The sequence below is a fragment of the Callospermophilus lateralis genome, chromosome 7, assembly GCF_048772815.1.
Source record: "Callospermophilus lateralis isolate mCalLat2 chromosome 7, mCalLat2.hap1, whole genome shotgun sequence".
Lineage (NCBI taxonomy): Eukaryota > Metazoa > Chordata > Mammalia > Rodentia > Sciuridae > Callospermophilus > Callospermophilus lateralis.
Window position 1 is genome coordinate 123,811,634 of NC_135311.1, and position 15,974 is coordinate 123,827,607.

The 15,974-nt window shown below is 38.1% G+C and overlaps 1 protein-coding gene across 3 annotated transcripts in view; it reads right to left on the reverse strand.

Annotated features, from left to right (window-relative positions):
* Gmeb1 (glucocorticoid modulatory element binding protein 1) overlaps positions 1–15,974 on the reverse strand; it is a 44,280-nt gene that overhangs the window by 20,637 nt on the left and 7,669 nt on the right. For 2 of the 3 annotated variants that reach the window (XM_076860926.1, XM_076860928.2), the window contains 4 exons: positions 12,674–12,831; positions 5,552–5,664; positions 3,786–3,910; positions 2,354–2,457 (listed from right to left, as the gene is read on the reverse strand). In XM_076860926.1, the coding sequence (XP_076717041.1) occupies positions 2,354–2,457; positions 3,786–3,910; positions 5,552–5,664; positions 12,674–12,801 (470 nt within the window). In that variant the 5' untranslated portion in view covers positions 12,802–12,831. The remainder of the gene's footprint in view (positions 1–2,353; positions 2,458–3,785; positions 3,911–5,551; positions 5,665–12,673; positions 12,832–15,974) is intronic. The other variant, XM_076860929.2, reaches the window with a different exon arrangement.

A 15,974-nucleotide genomic window follows, 5' to 3' on the forward strand; every position in this document is an offset into this window, starting at 1 on the left:
TTAATCTTTTCTCTTTTTTGGGGGGGGAGGTACTGGAGATTGAACTCAGGGGCACTTGACCACTGAGCCACATCCCCAGCCCTATTTTTAAAAAATATTTGGACACAATACCCTTATTTTATTTATTTTTATGTCATATTGAGGATAGAACCCAGGGCTTTGCACATGCAAGGTAAGTGCTCTAGTGCTGAGCCACAACTCCAGCACCCCCCAGCCCAATTTTTGTATTTTATTTAGAGACAGGGTCTCACTGAGTTGCTTAGCAATTCACTTTTTCTGAGGCTGACTTTGAACTCACAATCCATCTGTCTCAGCCTCCTGAGCTGCTGGGATTAGAGGCGTACACCACCGTGTCTGGCAATTTTCCTTATCCTTATTTAAAAAAAAGTATTTGCAATGCTGGGTATAGAACCTAGGACCTCATGTATGCTAGGCAAGTGCTCTACCACTGGGCTACACCCCATATCCCATTTAGTCAGTTTTATATTTGTCTTTTTCACATTACTTCATAAGCATTTTTCCATGTGAAACTTTTCAAATATATTTTAATGACTGAAAAACAATCCATAATATACACTCATACAGATTTCTGACAAGTCATAATTTACTTTAGAAGTCCCTTGACTATATATTAAAGCAGACTATAATTTTTACCATAAAAATGTTACAATAAAAAGATTTATGCTTAAATCTCTACAAAGATTATAGATATTCCTTAGGATAGATTTCTTTAAAAATAATTAAAAAGACAAAGGATAAGATATTTTCAAGGCTCTTGATACATGTTCTATAGACAACTTGTAATTCTTGACATTTAAAATTTTTCTATCAGCAGATTAATGTTCCAGGAATACCAACTAATGCTAATATTCAAGAGGGAAAAACTACAATGGTAAACTTTTTACAAAAAAAGGGGTGAGAGTGCAGAATATTACACATTCTGATGTTTATTTCTGGGGTACAGCGATGGTGAGGATTGCATTTGTTGTGTATAACTGTTAATGCTCAAGCACCCTTCTACTTCACCAGATTATCCTAGGATTTGTCGAACACCCTACACTGCTGCATGGTTGTTTCACTTGCTCTTTGACTTCTCTGTTTGGTGGATTCAAACAGGACTATCATCTACTCAGAGCTTTTCTGCCAAGAGAGTATCGGATCTATCCAACTTTTTTTTTCTTTTTTTGGTAACACTGAGAATTGAACTCAGGGACACTCTATCACTGAAATACATTTCCAAACCCTTTTTATTTTATTTTGAGATAGGGTCTCACTAAGTTGCCCAGGCTGGCCTCAAACTTGTGATCCTTCTGCCTCAGCCTCCTAAAATTCTAGGATTACAGGTGTATGCCACTATGCCTTAAAATCTCAGAGATTTTAAGAACAAGTTGGGGGCTGAGAGAGTAAGTCAGTGATAGAGGGCTTGCCTGGCAAGCATGAGGATCTGGTTTGAGCCCCGGCACTTCAAAAAAAGAAGGAAAGAAAAAGGATTAAGAACAACTTGATAGCCAGGCACAGTGTTGCATGCCTATAATCCCAACAGTCTGGAAGGCTGATACAGGAAGACTGATAGTTAAAAGCTTGTCTCAGCAACTTGGTGAGGCTTTAAGCAACTGAGCAAGACCCTGTCTCTAAATAAAATTTAAAAAAGGGCTAGAGATGTGAGTCAGTGGTTAAGTGCTCCTGGGTTCAACAGCAAAAAAAAAAAAAAAGAACAACTTGATGAGCTGGACATGGTATCCAATGCCTGTAATCCCAGTGACGCAGGAGGCTGAGGCAGAAGTATCACAAATTCAAGGCCAGTGTTATCAATTTAGTGAGGCCCTAAGAAACTTAGCAAGACCCTGTCTCAAGGGCTGGGGATGTGGCTCAAGCAGTAATGCGCTTGCCTGCGCAGGGCGTTGGGTTCGATCCTTAGCACCACATAAAAATAAAATAAAAAGATGTGTGTCCACGGAAAACTAAAAAATTAAACAAACAAACAAAAAAAAAAGACCCTGTCTCAAAATAAAAAATAAGAAGGTGTTGGGAGCGAGTTGTAGCTCAGTGGTAGAACCCTTGCCTAACACACGTGGGTTCTATTCTCAGCACTGCATATAAATAAATAATAAAGGTCCACCAACAACTAAAAAAATATTAAAAAGAAGGCCTGAAAATGTAGTTCAGTAGTAAAGTGCCCCTGAGTTCAATCCTCAGCACCCCCAAAAAACACAACAAATTGACAAAGAACAAATAATGCATGGAATGTTCAAGCCAATCCTTCAGACAGAATACAAACCTCAAAGTAAAGAGGAAAAGACCTACCACAATTAAGTGCCCCAAAGTTTGTTGAAAGGTGTGTGCTAGACCTTACCTAAGCATGATTCCACCCAGACGAATGGCTCTCTTCCAGTCCTTCAGAGTGGACTTGCCAGCCAGATGAACAAAATGCTTGGGGCTGATCAACTGATCATTGAACTAAAGTTAAAAAAAAAAAAAAAAAAAAAATCCAAAGCAGTTCAATGTCAACTTAGGGAAGTCAAGAGAGAAAAGAATGAAATGATAACTCTATTTGTTACGGACAAAACAATGCCTAGATAGAAAATGAATTGATTAATATCTACTATCGACTTATACTTTGAATCCAGAAGTTTGTTCTAGTGTTGGAAAGGCTGAGGAAATTAACTGAAATAATCTATCCAGCCTAAAGTTCAAGATTCAGGATGGTGGAAAGAACAAGTATGGTAGAAAACAACAGCACTGCAGAGCCTTGAAATTCTATAATCCTAATTAATCTAGGATGATGCCATTGTGATAACTAGAATCTATGGATACTGATGTAGCCACCAATCAAGAGCATAATGTGAACAGAATTGTTCATTCTGTCTTTATTGGTGGCAGACAGAATGAACAATTCTGTTCACATTATGCTCTTGTAAAGATTATTTTTATAAATAGTAATTTTGAATAAACTCTTCCACAACACATACTAGTACAAGGCATTTACATATATTATCTGATTTAATCTAGCAGTTTTGCATTATAGATATTGATATGTGTAAAAATACATATATACGTGTGTGTATATATACACACACACACACACACACACACATAATTATTTCGATTTTAGGATGAGGCTCTGAAATATTAAAAAACTTGGTCAAAGGCTGGGGTTGTGGCTCAGAGGTAGAGCACTTGCCTATTATGTGTGAGGTACTGGGTTCGATTCTCAGCACTACATACAAATAAATGAATAAAATAAAGGTCAATCAATAATTAAAAAAAAAAAACTTGGTCAAGGTCATCCAGTTAGTCATTCATTGAACAAATATTTATTGATTATCTATTATACATCATGGACTATTCAAGCTAGGCATATAGCTTAGTGGTAGTTGTATGCTTATCATGTATAAGGCCCTAAGTTTGATCCCCAGATCCAAAAAGGAAGGAAAAAAAAAAAAAAGGAACATTTTAAAGGTTGGATTTATAGCAGTGAACAAAACAGGTAAGTCTTCTACTCTCATAGGACTTATATTCCAATAGGACTTAAATATAGGTCAACCCTTATTTTTTCTACTGTGAAATGATAGAACAACAGCTATAAAATCAAAAACACTGATTAGGAGTTGGGAGTGTAGCTCAGTGGTAGAGCTTGCCTAGCATGTTCAAGGCCATGCGTTGCATCCTCAAAACTGCAGAAAAAGGAAAAAAAAAAAGATTTGGTGGAAGAGAGAGAGGAGGCACTGAAACAACACTCTTTGAAAAGGAAAAGTCCTGAAACATCTCAGCAAGAAGACAATTACCTTAACACACTTCACATTTATTCCTGGACATACAAACTTCTTCCAGAGGAGAATGGCTTTGCTCTCTCCACAAGTTATGGGGTAAGCAATTTCCATATCCTCATTTGCTTCTATAGTGCTTGCATCTGAAAATGGAAAAAAAGTCAGTTATTTAATAAACAAGTCTTCACCAAATTTTATTTTATTTTATTGTGGTGCTGGGGATTGAACCCAGGGCCTTGTACATGCAAGGCAAGCACTCTACTAACTGAGCTGTATCTCCAGTCCTTCACCAAATTTTAAATTCCACATTACTAGTTTCCTACTTTCCCTAAGGAACTAATAGTTCATTCTTGCTAGTATTGTTTAGGAATCCTCCAGAAGAAGTTTGGCGTAACAGCTATCTTCTACTATGTGCTAGACACTCTAACATATATGTGTATTGTTTGTTGGTTGGTTGGTTTTGTTTTGCAGTACTAAGGATTAAATACAGGGATAATCTATCACTGAGCTATATCCTCAATCCTTCTATTTAAATTTTTAAATAGGGTCACACTAAGTTGCTTGCTGTGATGCTGAAGCTGGCCTCTAACTTGTGATCCTCTTGCCTCAGCCTTGCTGGGACTATAGGCATGTGCCACAACACCCTGTATTTGCTTTACATGCTTAGTATTATTTAGCTCTTATAAAATCATGTGAAGCAGTAATTGTTTGCTATGTTTTTCATATAAGTTTATGGGCCTCAGAAAAATCAGTGACTTTCCAAGGACACACAGCTAAAAAGTGACAAAGTAGTACTAGACAGTGGCTCCCTGTAATCCTAGTTACTCAGGAGACTGAGACAGGAGAATCACAAATTCAAGGCCAGCCTGGCCAACTTAGTGAGACCCTGCCTCAAAATAAAAGAAAAAAGGCTGCTGGAGCCAGGCATGGTGGCTCAAGCCTGTAATCCCAGCACCTCGGGAGGCTGAGGCAGGAGGATCATAAGTTGAAAGTCAGCCTTAGCAAATGCAAGGCACTAAGCAACTCAGTGAGACCCTAATTCTAAATAAAATACAAAATAAGGCTGGGACATGGATCAGTGGTCAAGTGCCCCTGAGTTCAATCCTGAATACAAAAAAAAAAAAAAAAAAGGCTTGCAGCATAGATGAGTAGTAGAGGTAGAACACTTGTCTAACATGTGCAAGGCCCTGGGTTTAATCCCTGATACTACCAAAAAAAAAGTGAGAAAATAGGATTTAAACTTAAGTTTGCTTAATTTCAAAGTTTCTTTCCAGTTTCTTTCTCCTGACAACCTTTGAGTCAACACCTCATCAATCCCTATCGGCAATTTCTCTAATGACAGGTATCAACTTGAGACTCTATTTCTTTGTGGAAATTTTTTTTTTTTTTTTTTTTTTGGATGGTAGTAGGAATTGAACCAGGGCCTGGGGTTTGCTAGACAAGCTTCTATCTTTGTGGGATTTTTATAGATGAATAATCTTTCATTTACCCTAGCATACTGATATTAAATAATCATCTGTAAGCCCTGACATCTTAGTCAGTAGGTCTTAGTCTCTAAATATGCTTCCATCAAATTGATGGCTGCAGTATTAGTAGGCACACTAGGTGTAAGGAAAACATAAGGCATGGTAGGCAAGGTATCTCAGGCTGGCAATGAGTATCTGCCTAGCACAGGTGAAGCTATCTCTGGGTTTGACCCCCAACACACACACACGCACACACAAAGGTAAAACAGCTCAACCAAGGAAGCAAAGGTCAAAAGTACTAGAAAAACAAAGACTTACCAATTCCTTCTTCAATTTTGTGTATTGTGTGAGTTTCTACTGCTACAACTGCCGTGTTGTTCTCCGACCCAGCTTCATAAATCCTGTTGTAAAAGTGTCCATCGATAAACAAACTACATAAATCATGAAAAAATTAATATTCACAGCATGGGGTTAAGAAATTTGTTTTTACTCTATCTCAAAAGGAATAAAATAAATATACTTAACAATTCTATGTTAGTACTTTGACTAGTTTCCCATTGTATTTAAACTTCAAGCTGCGCAGGACTGCTTAGCTATTACCATGGAAATAAGTCAGCAACAACTTTCCTCATTTCAAAGGAAAGTAATTCTTGCTAGTATACTCCACTTGCTATTTTATTTCACCAGCCTTTTCCCTGTATCACATCACTAAAAATGTTCATGACATAGTTTTTTTTTTAATTAAAAAAATTTTTTTTTTAAGTTTTGCTTCAAATACAAGATGAAATCATAGAATTAACCTGAAAAGAATATAAATAATTCAAGACAGGAAGAACCATGTTGACGACAGAAATTGATGTATTTTGTTGAAATCTAGATATTTTAGCTTTTTTTTCTTCAGTACTTTAGCATTGTGTGTGTATTAGGGGTGCTGGGATTGAACCCAGGACTTCGCATATTAGGCAAGTGTTCTACCACTGAGCTACATTCCCATTCCTGCACTTTAGCATCTTTTAAAGCATCACAACCAAATTATTAACATGAACAAAAAAAATGAAAAAAAAGTAAGATTTAAAAAAAAAAAAAAACTATGCCCAGGTTGGGATTGTGGCTCAGCAATAGAGCATTCACCTAGCACATTTGAGGCCTTAGGTTCGATTCTCAGCACCACATAAAAATAAAATAAAGATACTGTGTCCAACTACAACAACAACAACAACAAAATAAATATTAAAAAAAAAAAAAACTATGCCCAAATTAACTACTAGTAACTAGAGGCACCACTCAATGGACAGTTATGTAATACAGACCAACCTAAAATGTCTCCACATTCATGGGCTCAGATAATCTAACATAATTTACTGTCATATGTTTGCTTAATTTCTATAATAAACCTGATGCATTAATTCTTACACTTTGTTATTTGAAAGCACTGCCTGAGTAATCTTTATTTATTTATTTATTTATTTTTAAAATATTTATTTAGTTGTAGATAGACATAATATCTCCATTTTATTTATTTATTTTTATGTGGTGCTAAGGATCGAACCCAGTGACTCATGCATAAGCCATGCACTTTACTACTGAGCTACAACCCAGCCCTGCCTGAGTAATCTTTACATAGATGACTATCCAACTCCATGGTGACACCTGTAATACAGACTTCCCTTTTAAATTTCAAACCAGGAAACAGATACCTGCTAAATAAATACATACATTTGGATCTCCCACAGGATTTTGTTGAATTTATTATGTTTAAAATAACTTCCAAGCTGGGCATGGTGGCACATGCCTATAATCCCAGAAACTCGGGAGGTTGAGGCAGGAGGATCTAAAGTTTGAGGCCAGCCTCAGCAACTTAATGAGGCCACAAGCAACTTAGGGAAACCCTATCTCAAAATGAAAAATAAAAAAGGCTAGGGATGTAGTTCAATGGTAGAATATCCCTGAGTTAAATCCCCAGTATCAAAAAAAAAAAAAAGAAAAGAAAACAAACAAAAACAACTCTCTGCACTATTAAAACAAAGCCTCAGCCAGGTGCAATGGCTCATGACTGTAATCCCAGTGGCTTGGGAGGCTGAGACAGGAGGATTGGGAGTTCAAGCCAGCCTCAGCAAGGGCAAGGCACAAAGCAACTCAGTGAGACCCTGCTTCTAAATAAAAAATACAAAATAGGGCTGGGGATGTGGCTCAGTGGTCGAGTGCCCCTGAGTTCAATCCCCAGCGCCAAAAATAAATAAATAAATAAATAAAAATAAAGCCTCAAATCCTTGGTATGAGGAAGAAAACAAAGAGAAAAAGAAAAAAGAACTTTACTTTTTTTTTTTTAAGAGAGAGTGGAGAGAGAGAGAGAGAGAGAGAGAGAAAGAGAGAGAATTTTTTAATATTTATTTTTTAGTTTTTCGGTAGGCACAACATCTTTGTTTGCATGTGGTGCTGAGGATCGAACCCGGGCCGCAGACATGCCAGGCGAGCGCGCTACCGCTTGAGCGACATCCCCAGCCCAAGAAATTTACTTTTTTAAGTTAGAAAACTCTTAAACACCCATCTCAATATGGGATGGGTATGCAGATCAGACATAGACCATTTGCCTAGCATGTTTGAGGCCCTAGTTGTGATCCCCAACACTGAAAAAATAAATAAAAACAAACAAATAAATAGGCCAGATGCAGTGGCCCAAGCCTATAATGTCAGCAATTTGGAAGGCTGAGGCAGGAGGAACACAAGTTGAAGGCCAGCCTCAGCAATTTATGAGACCCTCAACAACTTAGTGAGGTCCTATCTCAAAAACTAAGGGGTACCCTATTGTTCTGATAGAATTAATACATCTTCTTTGACTTTAAACTTTCAAAAATATTTATTTATTTGCTTTTATTTATTTGCTTGTTTGTTTATTGTGCTAGGGATTACACCCAAGGTCATGCACATGCTAGGCAAGTGCTCTTCCACTGAGCTACCCACTCAGTCTGTGACCCTAAACTTCCTACAAGAAAGAGATACAGCATGAAAGGAAAAACAGGGCTGCTCCTCCTCAAATTGAATCATCCTACCACATTTGGACTGAATTTCTTCTACAGAAAAAATTAAAATCAGTCAGTACATTGAATAAATTTATGGAATATTAAAACTCTGATTACCTGGGGCATGGTAGCTCATGCCTTTAATCCCAGGGACTCAAAAGATGCAGGCAGGAAGATCAAAAGTTCAAGGTCAGCCTGGGGAACTTAGTGAAACCCTCAGCAATTTAGTGAAATCCAGTCTCAAAATAAAAAGGACTGGGAATGTAGTTTAGTGGTAAAGCACTTCTAGATTTAATCCCTAGTTCCACAAAAAAAACAAAACTCTAATCACATAATGTTTAAAACTCGATAATCAATCCAAAGTGAACTGGAAATTCAAAAATGGTGATAAAATCCTGGTACCTTAACTTCCCCTGGAAACTTTTTGAGTATGTTATAAAAGAGATTTTAGTTGAAAAAGTTAACTACCACTAGGTGGTGGCACCCACTGTGATCCCAGCAGCTAGGGAGGCTTAGGCAGGAGGAAGGAGAGTTCAAAGCCAGCCTCGAAATTTAGGGAGGTGCTAAGCAACTCAGTGAGACCCTGTCTCTAAATAAAACACAAAATAGGGCTGGGGATGTGGCCCAGTGGTAAAGTGCCCCTGTCTTCAATCTCCAGTACCAAAAAAAATTTAATTTAATTTAATTTAATTTAAAAAGTGTATATACTTTAAAGCCAACCTACTGTTAATATGAAAGTATCATCTTACACAATGTGTCAGGTTCTATGCATATATGGAGACTGCTAAGAAATAGTCTACTTTTGCTAATTAATGCATTTCTGCAAATATGTATACAATGAATACCTGAAAAAGTTTAAAATGTCATATATTTAAAAGCTAAATAGAGGGCTGGGGCTGTAGCTCAGTGGAGGAGCACTTGCCTAGCATGTATGAGGCACTGGGTTCGATCCTCAGCACCATATAAAAATAAATAAAGTAAATGTATTGTGTCCATCTACAACTAATATATATACATATATGTACATAAATATATGTGTATACATATATACATATTTTTTTAAAAGCTAAATTAACATAAGGGGAGTTCTATATATTGAAATCTAAAAATATTTATATAAAAATCTGTTATTATTTTGTCTTTACACATAATCTTCACCAATATATTCCCAGAGTCTTATACACATTCTTGAGTATTTCTTTCCTTCCTACATAAACCCATGGCCAATCAGGTTAAGTGTGATTGTGGCTTAACACTGGCTCCTGATGCTATCCATCTTTATCTCATGTCATATGAGTTCTTTACATCTCACTACTGGTATCAATATTTTTAAACCACCCCCCCCCCATTTTTTTTGCCGTACTGTGGATTAAACTCCATTGGTGCTCTACAACTGAACTATACCCCAGTCCTTTTTGGGGAGGGGTTACTGGGGATTGAACTGAGGGGTATTTGACCACTGAGTCACATCCCCAGTCCTATTTTGTATTTTATTTAGAGACAGGGTCTCACTGAGTTGCTTAGCAACTCACTTTTGCTGGGGCTGGCTTTGAAATCTCGATCCTCCTGCCTCAGCCTCCCGAGCCGCTGGGATTACAGGTGTGTAGCATGGCACCCAGCCCTTAGTCCTTTTTATTTTTTATTTTGAGACAGGTCTCACTAAGTTGCTGAGGTCAGTCTTGGACATACAATCCTCCTGTCTCAGACTCCTGAGTTGCTAGGATTAGAGGCATGCACTACTGCCCAGCTCCCCTTTCATTTCTTAAAAATAAGATTAAAATGCAATAAAATATTCAAATAATTAGAAAATACAAGTAGAGAAATCAACTGAATATCATCAGTTATAGGCATGTCAAAATGTAGTATCTCAAAATGTTTACTCGCTAGCCCATATACTAAGCTCAATGTAAACAGTGGCTTAAGGAGTAAATATATGTTGTACAAAGATGACGATATCTAAAACCAATAAGGTGAAAAAATAAATAAAACAAAATAATGAAAAAAAGAAACAACAAAAAATGCCAGGAAAAAAAGATGCCCAGGGGCTGGAGATACAGCTCAGTTGGTAGAGTACTTGTCTTGCATGCACAAGGTCCTGGGTTCAATTCCCAGCACCAGTACCAAAAAAAAAAAAAAAAAAAAAGCCCATATCTAGAAACATGGAATTTCCAGAAAAGGCAATATCATTAGGAAAATATAAAGAAGAATTCAACTAAATTAAAAAAAAAAAAAATGAGCCAGGCACCATGGTGCATTGCCTATAATCCCACAATTTAGGAGGCACTAAGGCAGGAGGATCACAAGTTCCAAGCCAGCCTGGGCAATTTAGCAAAAGCCTCTCAAAATAAAAACATGAAAATGGTAGGGGATGCAATTCAATGGTATAGTGCTTGCCTATCATAAGCAAGGCCCTATGTTTAATTCCCAGTACCACAAAAAAAGAAGAAAAGAAAAAGGAAAAACTAAGACTAATAGCATAGATTTTTTTTTCCCCTGTCTCTAATAAGGATAGGACAAGTGACTACTGGAACACTTTCTAAGAAAGATAGAAGAAATGAGGACTGCATGAGACAATAAAGCTGCCAAGAAGTGGGTACGGTGGTGCAAGTCTGTAATTGAGGCAGGAGAATCACAAATTAAAGACCGGCCTAGGTAACTCAGCAAGACCCTCGGGCAAAATTAAAAATAGAAAGGACTGGGGGTGTAGCTTATGGGTAAAGCACCTGTGGGTTCAATACCCAGTATTGCCAAAGTAAAAAAAAAAAAAAAAAAAATCCTTATTTTTTTAAGATACATTCAAATATCTAGATTTACTTAAAAAAAAAATAAAGAGCAGGACACACTGGCACATACCTATAATCCCAGCTCAGGAAGCTGAGGCAGGAGGAGCATGAGTTCAAAGCCACCCCCAGCAACTTAGAAAGACCCTGTCTCTAAATAAAACATAAAAAAGGGATAGGAATGTGGCTCACTGGGTACAGTCCCTTGTACCAAAAAAAAAAAAAAAAAGTGGGATGATAAAGACATGAAATAGTCAACCATGTATTGATGAAGCTGGGGGGTTCGTTATAATGTTTTCTTTATTTGTGTATATATTTGAACTTTTTTTCTTTTTTTGTTTTGCAGTACCAGGGATTAAACCCAAGAACACTCTACCACTGAGCTATAACCCTATCCCTTTTTATCTGTTTTATTTTGGGATAGTCACGCTAAATTGCCCAGGCTGGCCTTGAACTTGACCTCCTCCTACCTCAGCCTCCTTCATCATTGGGATCACAAAGGTATACCAATGAACCTATACATTTGAAAATTGAAATATTTAAGACAAGGTACATTACTTAGATTAGAACAGGATTGGCAGAAACCTGTATGATGCAGGAGGGGCAATTGAAAAAAAAAAAAAACCTTAGGACTGTATTATTTGCCTAGGAACACTGCTAATCCCATGAAGGATCTTCTATACATTCTCCAAGACAGAAGAATTACCCTTCCTTCTCTGTGCAAATCTAATTCTTATTTTCCTTTAAGACCTCTTTTGAGGTGGGCATGATGGCACACGCCTATAATCCCACCAGGTTGGGAGGCTAAGACAGGAGGATCACAAATTCAAAGCCAACCTCAGCAACAGCAAGGTGCTAAGCAACTCAGTGAGACCCTGTCTCTAAATAACATACACAATAGGGCTAGGGATGTGACTCAGTCATCGAGTGCCCTTGAGTTCAATCCCCAGTACCAAAAAGAAAAAAAAACGTTGTGTAGACATAGTGCAAAGCGCAGTGGCACATGCCTGTAATCCAGTGACTCAGAAGGCTGAGGCAGGAGGATCTCAAATTCAAGGCATCTTAGTAAGACCCTGTCTGGGGGCAGGGTGGGAGTGCTTGGAATAAATATAGCTCAGTGATAGAGCACTTGCCTAGTATGCATGAGGCCCTAGGTTCAATCCCTGGTACAAAAAAAAAAAAAAAGCAAAAAAAAAAAACCTATTACTATATAAGATGAGGGATCCCTATAACTTATCCTTATAAATCTCTCATCAGAGAGGAAAGAGGGATACAAGGAAATAGATAACTGTTATAATGATATTAAAATGACAAATACAGGGACTAAGGAAATAGCTCAGTCAAATGCAAGGTACTAGGTTCAATATCCAGCAGCAACAACAAAAGACAAATATAGGGCCTGGGAATAAAGATCAGCGGGTAGAGTGCTTGCCTTGCATGTACGAGGCCCTAGGTTCAATCCCTAGCACACACACACACACACAAAAAAAAATAAAATAACATAATACATATCACTATGAAAACTCAGCCAACTGATTGATGTTGAATGTTCCATTGGGCTAAACAACCATAAAGTTACAATTTTCCCACCCTTTAAACCTCCCCCAAATTTTCAGAATACCAAATTTCTAGCCACTTACCCTTGTTGCACAGGTTGTAACTGCAAGATCACTTGGGTCTTAGTGTCTTCAGGGTTCTCCCCTTCATTTCCTTCAGTGGGTACCACAACCACATCTCCCACTGGGACACTCACTTCTGCATTAGCCATCTTTCACATGAAGTCTGATAGCTGGGGCTTCTATTAGGAAACAAGAAGCACAAATTACTTCATCTGGTTTGAAAGATGGCAACCATAGGAGAGAAATGCCAAAATAATGACTACCAATTCCAAGAGCACCCTGGAGATCATTGTCCTCTGAAAAGGATGGGAATTATAGGAGGGAGCTGACAGGACTCTGATCTTTCCAGAAATGCCTCAGCATTAGCTATTGTAGATTTCCTTCCTTCCTTCCTTCCTTCCTCACACCCTTTTATCTTCCTTCTTTTCTCTTTTTTCCTTCCTTCCCATCCTTCCATCCTTTTGGTGCCGAGGACCAAATCCAGGACCTCATGAATGATAGGCCAAGTTCTCTACCACTGAGTTATATTCCCAGCCCTGTAGGGTTTTTTTTTTTTTTCTTTTCTTTATATTTTTTAGTTGTAGGTAGACACAATACCTTTATTTTTGTTTTGTTTTTTTTAATATATTTTTTAGTTGTAGGTGACACAATTCCTTTATTTTACTTTTATGTGGTGCTGAGGATTGAACCCAGTGCCTCACGTGTGCTAGGCAAGTGCTCTACCACTTAGCCACAACCCCAGACCCCCCCTTTCTTTATTTTCATTTTTTTTTTTTTTAAAAGAGAGAGAGACAGAGAGAGAGGGAGAGAGAGAGAGAGAATTTTTTAATATTTATTAGTTTTTGGCAGACACAACATCTTTGTTTGTATGTGGTGCTGAAGATCGAACCTGGGCCGCACGCATGCCAGGCAAGCGCGCTACCGCTTGAGCCACATCCCCAGCCCCCCCCCTTTATTTTTATGTGGTGCTGAGGATCGAACCCAGAGGATCGAACCCAGTGCTTCTCACATGCTAGGCAAGCACTCTGCCTCTGAGCCACAACCCCAGCCCTTCTTTCTTTCTTTCATACTGGTGATTGAATCCAAAGGGCACTGAGCTACATTCCCAGTCCTTTTTTGTTTTTACTTTTTATTTTGAGACAAGGTCTTGCTAAGTTGCTGAGGTTCTCACTAAGTTGTTAAACTTTTATTCTCCTGCCTCAAGTCTACCAAATCAATGAATGGAATTATAGATGTGTTCTACCATATTCCACTTGCAGGTTTTCTTAATATGTGTTATTCACTGATTGATGTGCTACAGCCAGCTCTACCAGCTCCCGAGAACCAACTATGTGTTTCTCATCTCAACTCTGAGTAGTGACATCTCAAGTTGGTAGTAGTTTGAGATCAGCAATGTTGGGAATACAAACACCACAGAAGCTCACAAGCACTACAATTCAAGGTTTTGGGTTTTTATTCTGAAGAGCTGGTTTATTGAATACTAGTTCCATCTTAAACAGAAAGCTCCTGGAAAGTAGGTGTCCTATCTATTTTCTGTGCGACTAGCCATTACACCTCATCAAGTTCTCCATCTTTTGTAAATACTTTGAACCTGCTGACTGACTGAACTAAGTTGTATGGGAAGGGGAAGATGACTTGCATTGAGTACTTGTTTAATAAATGTTGAATTTCAATATGTAATCTCTATAAACTTAAAAAAAAGTTAACTTCTCTAGGAACTTCTTTTTTTGTTGTTGTTGTTTTAATTTTTTTAAACTTGTTTATAGACATTTATTTATTTATTTATTTATGGTGCTGAGAATCAAACCCGGTGCCTCACACATGCCAGGCAAGTGTGCTACTGCTGAGCCCCAGCCCTTGTTTTGTTTTGAGCGGGGGCAGGTAACCAGGGATTGAACTCAAGGGCACTGGACTACTGAACCACATTCCGAGTTCTATTTTGTATTTTATTTAGAGACAGGATCTGAGTTACTTAGTGCCTTGTTTTTGCCGAGGATGGCTTTGAACTCGCTATACTCCTGCCTCAGCCTCGCTAGTCACTGGGATTACAAGCATACACCAACACACCCACCTTCTAGGATCTTCTAGAAAATCTATCTATCTATCCATCTAACCATCTATCTGTCTATCTACTTACCTATCTATCTATCTATTGAGGTGCTGGGGTTTGAAACCAGGTCCTTGTGCATGGAAGGCAAGCACTCTACCAACTGATCTATATCCCCAGCCCCTAGGAACTTTTTAATACCTCTTTGCCTCAAAAAGAATGGAGTTGATCTCAGCTGATATCACCCTTACAGAGCTACTGAAGAAACCAACATGCAGCATCATGTGCTCTTTAATTCTAAAATAACTCAAAGTACTGTTCCATTCTTAACAAAAACACAGACACCTGGACATTCTGCAGTTGTTAGTCTTCACAGTTGAAAAGAGAGATTCACTTACAAGAACACAGGTAAGAGCTGTGTATTTACTTAAACATATGGCTATGTGAAAATGACCAGGACAGCCAGGCACAGGGGTTCATTCCTATAATCTCAGAGGCTCAGGAGGCTGAGGTAGGAGGACTGCAAGTTCAAACCTAGCCTCAGCAGTTTAGCAAGGCGCTAAGCAACTCAGTGAGACCTGTCTCTAATAAAATAAAAAATAGAGCTAGGGATGTGACTCAGTGGTCGAGTGCCTAGTACCTCATCCCCCACCAAAAAAAGTTTACTTCATTGATCTCAAAATACTTCTACAGTTTTATTTGTGTCTATCACACCCCTAGAACTTCAGCTGCACACATACCAACCACTTTCAATACTCTGAACATATTAATGCATTTTCACATTTCTGTGCCCTTGTTATGCTTTAAGCCCTTTGTCCCTCATTTCCTTTTCTATTCAAGGCCCAAATCAAAGCCTATCCTCCATGAAGTTAATTGTCAAACCATTTTTCTTTTCTGTATTCCCCTACCATCTGGTTTGTACACACTGTACCACTCACTGTCTTATCACCCCCACCTTTATTTATTTATTTATTTGTTTGTTTGTTTGTTTTGCAGTACTGGAGATTGAACCCCGGAACACATGCATGCTAGCTAGGCAAATGTTTTACCACTGAAGTATGTGCCCAGCCCTTTCTTCTTAATTTTGAGAGTCTTGCTAAATTGCCCTGCTCATCTTAGGCAATGATATATGATGGGTCAATCAATTTCACTTGGATTTGACCTAGTTAAAATTCCTATTTTTTTCATGAATTCTATATTCCTGTATTCAACAGCCTCTACAATATTTTATAGGCACATTAAACTGAACTGATACTCTTTCTCAAACCTGCTTTT